The following is a 6,606-nucleotide window of genomic DNA, read 5'->3' as shown; positions in this document are numbered from 1 at the left end:
TAACTCTTTCCCAAACCCAAAAACACTAGTTAACTCTTTTGCAAACCCAAAAATAAACTATTTCCCCTATAAAACTAATTTACTATTAAAGTCTCAAAAACTAATAACCTATTATTAATATACATGAGCAACATTCTAAAATTAAAATGAACTCATATTTGAAAAATGGTTTTGCTTAATCTGAATCATATTTTACGCAAAGCATTTTTTGTATTTTTTCTTACCTTTTATTTGTTATCATTTTATCGGTTTTATTGGCACGTTATTTTGTTTTTGGTGTTTTTTTTCAAGCCTAAACCACACCTCACTACAGTTGCATGTCAAACGATCACACACAATAACGAGCGCATGCCACCGGTCATGCTTAACTACGATTGCATGTTCATCGGCTGCATGCAACCGCAGCTGTATGTTCACCGGTCTCTCATAGATGCTCATGAGAGCAACTCCAACCGAGCGATCCATTTTGTCCGCTTGATTCCGTTTGGGTCGGCACGAAAATAAAATTCGGCCCAACGCGGCGACCCAAACGAACGTGCGTTCATTTTTTGTCCGCCCGTGACCCATTCCAGGCCCAAATTTGGGCCGCATTTGCGTTGGCGCGGACACGGAACGGACGCGCGCGACGCCCACCCTCTCCTTCCCCTGGACCGCTAGTCGGTGACACAACGCCACCATTCCTCTGCACTCTCCCCAAAACCTCCCGCCCACTCATGCGCGCGCCATGGACGACGGCAAGCCGACCCTGAATGCTGCCGCCGGCCTCGCCTCCGCCGGCCCCGTCTTCGGCAAAGGAGACAAGCCCCGCGGCGCCCGCAGAGCGCCGTCCAGTCGGCCAAGAGGAAGCAGCGCCGGCGCGCGCTAGAAGCAAGGATCGACGCCGCTGCCGCGTCCACCCTCACCCGGTCTCTTTAATATTTTTTAGTCTCCCTCAGTCTCTCTAATATTTTTCACTCCCTCCGTCCCAAAATAAGTGACTCAACTTTGTACCATTGCCCGCTCGAAGCAACTAATGATGTTAAAGTTTTTTTGAGAAGACTAATGATGTTAATCAGATGCATCAGGCATCAGGAGAGCGGCTGGGCTGTTGATATGGGCTTTTACTAGTTTCCTGGGCTAGATTACTGCTTCGTTGGCGTCGTAAGAAGGCACGGCAGGGAACCTCGCCGCAGCCGAACCCTAGCCGCCGGCGCCGCCCCCCCGTCGAGCCGTGCCCGTGGGGCTCGCGTCCTCCGGGCCCCACCCCCCACCCCCCACCCCCCCGGTCGAGCCGAGCCCTTGGGGCATGGCGACGAAGCAGCCGCCGCCGTCGTCTTCCACATCGGGGGCGGCGGTGTCCATGAAGGACTACCTCAAGCGGTACCAGTCGGGGCCCGCCGCCGCCGGCGACCAGAAGAAGGCCAAGAAGAGGAAGAAGAACCCCAAGCCCTCGGCCGGAGGGGTGCTCATCGTCGACGAGGACCCCGTGTGGCAGAAGCCGGTGCAGATCCCGGAGGACGAGCCGTCGTCAGGTATGCATCTCCGCCCCCCCTTCCCTTCGTCGCGGTTAGGGTCTGATTCGCGAGGATTTCGCCAGATTCGCGGCGAGTTTTGACTGGAATCGGGCGTGTGGTGGGTTGTCCGCAGGGGACGAGAAGCCTCAGGTGGACGAGGACATCGAGGTGAAGCGGATGCGGCGCATGGAGGCGATCCGCGCCGCCCGGCCCTACAACTCCATCGCCAACGACGGCAGCGGGTGGGTCACTCTGCCCGTTCCGGAGCCTGAGGGCAGTGGCTCGCCCCGCCGCCGTCGTAACGACACTCCGTCGCCTGGGAGGAAGGAGGACCTCTCTCCCCCGCGGCGAAGGCAGCGGCGGGACACGCCGTCTCCTAAGCGTGGAGGTGGAGGTGCTATGGGTAGCGATATTTCTCCGCCGAGGCAGAGGCAAAGGCGGCGTGACACGCCCTCGCCGGAGGGCAAGGGTACAGGAGAGGGAGGCGATCTGTCACCGCCACGCAAGTCCAGGCGGCAAGACGATTCCTCTCCTCCAAGGAGACGAGCTCGCCATGATTCCGAGGAACCCCAGGACATCTCACCACCACGGAGGCGCACGAGGCACGACTCCAAGGAGCCTCAGAACCGCTCCCCCCCTCGGCGCCGGACACGGCATGACTCGGAGGAGCCTCAGAACCGCTCCCCCTCTCGGCGCCGGACACGGCATGACTCGGAGGAGCCTCAGAACTGTTCCCCCTCTCGGCGCCGGACACGGCATGACTCGGAGGAGCCCGGAGATATCTCTCCGCCACGAAGACGGAAGCACCAGGCCTCTGCACAGCTGGATGACCTGTCACTCGCAAGAAGACAAAATTTGGGACAGAGCCTGGGGGATGGGGATATTTCTCCACCAAGGAAGGGTCGGAAGTCTGCATCAGATGATTTATCTCCACCTCGTAAGGAGAGAGACACTTCTCCTCCAAGGAAGGTTAGAAAGGAAGGAGCTCTGAAAGAGACAATGAGAGCTGGGTTGATGTCAGCAGAGGAAGTTAAAGAGGACATCAGAAAGATTAAGGAGGATGAGAAGCTCAAGTGAGTGATGCTTCATGTCTTGGAATACATATGCTTACTCCTTTTGCTAAGATTTGTAATATGTTGGATGATATCTGTCTTTTAGGTTTGCAGCACAGGACCCTTCGTTCACTGGTAAAGGGGCAAAGGTAGTGTTCCGAGATAAGGAAGGTATGAACTGTGCATTATCATGTTTTGGTCATTTTGGTGGTAATTACCTATGTAGACATTCTAGTTTCAGTGGTAACATTGCTTTGTAACGTTTCCCAGGAAAAAGGATAAATCAAGAAGACATACAGAAGGCAAAGAAAGACGAGAAGCCAAAGGTAAATATATGCTCTTGCTCTGGATTTTTTATTAGCCATCTTTGTGTTTTATCTGGACATCTGGTTAATTGACATGAAAATTCATATGTTTCTAGTAGTATAGAATATAGATTTGAGCAATTGTTTTGTGCTAATTATCTTATCCTGATATTGTGTCGTGTTCTTGTGGCAAAACTGTAGAAAATGGCAAAATGCACTATGCCACACGCTTTTCTTTGCCCGCAAGCACCAACATTTGTGAACTTCTTTGAATAAATTGTTACCTTGGGATCGTTAGAATAGAGGGTGTTCAATGTGCAGGGTGCCTAGACGAACACCTCTTGTATGTGTAGAAACAAAATAGGCACTACATATAAAAGGATAACTACTGATCAGCAAACAGAAAAGCTATGAAAGCTCCCACTCAGTACTATAACGATTATACAACATTAAAAGGAACAGAGCTTGTTAATACCAACTTTATTCACTCTCATACAAATTGTTATTTTTGCATAACCAAAATCTGGTTTCCTTTCATGTCAAGTTCCCCTGTTCCCTGTAAGTTCTCTATTCATGTTGTGAACTACTGATCCATACAAATTCAGATAAGACACATGGATATGAGGGAGATCAATTAGTTGAAACCATCTCACTTATTTGTAAGTTGGTCGTAGAATGGAACAAAATGCAGCAAATGATTGAATAATCACTCATCATACCTTTTCCTCTTCCTCGCTTATCTGAAGTCATTTCAATACATGATCTCTATCTTGGGTGCCGCTGCCTATAGCTGATAAATAATAGCTGGTGTTGTTATTTGCAGGAAAAACATATAGAATGGGGTAAAGGTTTGGTGCAGAAACGAGCAGCCGAGGCTCGAGTGAAGGAGCTTGAAGATGTGAAGGATCAGCCATTTGCGAGAACAAGGTACTTTTTCTTATTGAACTTGCTTATAAAGGGGCATGATCCTTGTTGAGTTCATTTGAGAATTTGTGTAATCGACAATACAGTACCTGCTTTGAACAGTGTACTCTTTTATTTTTGGTGTCTGTGCTGTCTGCTTTTTATGTCGAAATGAACATGGAGTTTTATAACTGACTTAGAAGTATTTAAAGTTGAGTTTGTTTACGTGCAGGGATGATCCTGAGCTTGACGGCATGCTCAAAAACAGACTCCGATGGGGTGATCCTATGGCTCATCTTGTCAAGGTAACTGCAGCTTTTGATTTGGATTTGCTTAATTGAATCTGTTGATGCTATTTCTTCTGGTTAATGGGTTGATATGTGTGCTAATACATTGCAGCGCAAAGATACAGACTTTCTTCTCAATGACTTGGGAGATGATGAAAAGATGAAGGAATCTGGATTTATAGTTCCTCAAAATGTACCTGCTCACAGCTGGCTGAAGCGTGGGGTAGATCCTCCTCCAAACCGTTATGGCATAAAACCCGGCCGTCATTGGGATGGAGTGGACCGCAGCAATGGTATGTGCCTTTCAAATTTATTCAGTCTCCCTTTCTTTCTGTTTTTTAACTGCGTGCCTCTTGGCCATGGCAAAAGAACCAGGTTGGCTTAAATTTTTGGTATGAAAATATAACACCTTCCTGTGTGAGCTACCTAGTATGTGTGGATGCTGCTATTTAAATATACCACTAGGATTGTTTGAGTTTCACTTCATACCTTCATTGTTTTGAAGATTTGTGTTTCTTTTAAGAGTGCCATCTCTTTGTTGTGTTGGCGGATGATAGGTGAAAAATACATTATTTTAACCTGCTCAACAACTGTATAAACTGTTAGTCATGTTTCTGATACAGTTGTTGCAGTTGGTCCATTCATTTGTTTTCATATCATGTTTTTCATAGCCAAGATATGTTTCTCTGGGCGAATTTGTTCGAAACCTGGTTATGGTTACAAAATGAGATGAGAAAACCGGTACTCCCTCTGTAAACTTTATAGTGATGTAAACAATCTTATATTAGTTTACAGAGGGATTACTAATATATATCGTGTCGTCAAAGAAGAGAACATGTTGACAGACATTGTCCGTTGCTCATTGTAATCCTATATATACGAACTTGTCTGCTACTCTATATGAATTCACACAGCTTGTCTTGGGTGCATTTTTTTTAACTTATAGAACTTTCCGTCCATCATCTGTTGGTTCAGATATATGTTGTGGTTCAGTTCAGTTGTAATGCGCTTTTGCCGCCATGGCATCACTAAATCCATGTACATGTGTTTCCAGGATACGAGAAGGACATGTACAAGCTAAAGAATGATAAGCAGGCGACGGAGCAGGAGGCCTACCTTTGGTCCGTCGCAGATATGTGAGCTGTCCCAAGAAGATGTCGGATGGCATGCTGGCTGGATGAGTTGCCGAGGTTGCCTGCCCAATGTGCCTGAAAGGAAAGGAAGAACATCATTTCTTGGAACACATGAGGACCGTAAATGATTTGCTTGAGTAGCCACGCAGTGCTTGGGAGCGACAGTTTTGTTGTCTTGGATTTCTGCTACTCAATTCTCCTTGACACATTTAAGTATGTTTTGGCACAGATCGAACAGTATTGGTGCCATTGTTGTATATTATGGGATTTGGCATAAGTTTTGCATTTCTTATTTTTAGTGAGCTTCCCAAGTCGGGACTGGGAACCACCTTCAGTGAGGGATTTCATTTGCCTGGGTCAGTTATGTGTAAATGATTGTTGCAACTTGCAAGCATCTATCTGTCAGCTTAGGGAGAGTTACACGAGTAAACCGGCGGCGGCTAGGTTTATGGTCGAGGCCGAGTTTGACTGGTACAAGGCCGGCCCAAAAGCGTATATTTTCACCCGAAAAAAAAACAATAGCGTATATTTTCGAAAAACGCGAGTTAAAAAACAGTGTGCGCGCGATCTCTTGGTTGCCCGGGGGCTTCGCCAACCACTAGGTAGGTAAGGCATGACCTATTTTAAAAAGGAAAGAGTCCGCTTTAACACATTTTCCTTCCTTTTTTTCTTGGTTTTCAACGATTTTGTCATTTTCTTTTGTTTTCATTTTTTATTTCCTTTTTTCTTCTCCATTTTTTTTGGGTTCCTTTTTTCTTTTCCTTTTTTTTTGTTTTCATTTTTTGGTTTTTTCATTGTTTCCTTTTGTTTTTCATTCTTCATTCTTATATACATGATCAACATTTTTTCAAAATACTTATTCAACATTTTTTGAATGCTTAATTAAAAATAACTTAAATACTTGTTCAACATTTTTTTGAATGCTAGATAACATTTTTCAAATACTTGTTTAATATTTTTTTAAACACTTATTCAACATTTTTCCCGAATGTTTCTGTAGTTTTTTTTTGTAATATATATTGAAAATATTTTAAAGTATATAAAAACGTACAAAATAAAACAAAAAACGAAACCAGAAAACAAACAAATATAGAAAAACGGGTTGTGGCCTCGCTCGGGCGTGGGCCAGCCTATCTGGGCTCCTCCCAGCGTCGAGGTTGCCCCTGTGATTGCTTAAAGCGAGAAATAGGGGAGCCACTAGTTAACGAGCGCTCCTTCGGAAGCCTCACAACGATCAGCGCCACTTGACGCGCTCTCAGCCATTCGGCACGTATCGCGCTCTGGGTGCTCCCTCCGGATTTTGTTTTCCTTTTATTTTTTCGCACGCGTTTTTGGCTATTTAAACGGGGTTTTCCCCTTTTTTGACGTTTTGGTTTTCCACCGGTCTTCCTTAGCTTTTCGACCAAGCAAAATTTTTGAACTTCTTTTTTCGC

General features: G+C 45.9%; 1 protein-coding gene across 1 annotated transcript; it reads left to right on the top strand.

Moving 5' to 3' along the window:
• Nucleotides 1-1,230: 1,230 nt before the first annotated feature.
• Nucleotides 1,231-5,465, top strand: LOC123087863 (BUD13 homolog). Its single transcript, XM_044509986.1, has 8 exons — nt 1,231-1,511; nt 1,627-2,566; nt 2,652-2,716; nt 2,816-2,871; nt 3,674-3,777; nt 3,986-4,058; nt 4,153-4,333; nt 5,095-5,465. The coding sequence occupies exons 1-8, from the start codon at nt 1,286-1,288 to the stop codon at nt 5,178-5,180; spliced, it is 1,731 nt and encodes a 576-aa protein (XP_044365921.1). The 5' UTR covers nt 1,231-1,285; the 3' UTR covers nt 5,181-5,465.
• Nucleotides 5,466-6,606: the final 1,141 nt, after the last annotated feature.

Source organism: Triticum aestivum, chromosome 4A (assembly GCF_018294505.1).
Source record: "Triticum aestivum cultivar Chinese Spring chromosome 4A, IWGSC CS RefSeq v2.1, whole genome shotgun sequence".
NCBI lineage: Eukaryota > Viridiplantae > Streptophyta > Magnoliopsida > Poales > Poaceae > Triticum > Triticum aestivum.
The sequence above is the reverse complement of the archived record's forward strand: the minus strand, read 5'-3'. Positions and strand labels throughout refer to the sequence as shown.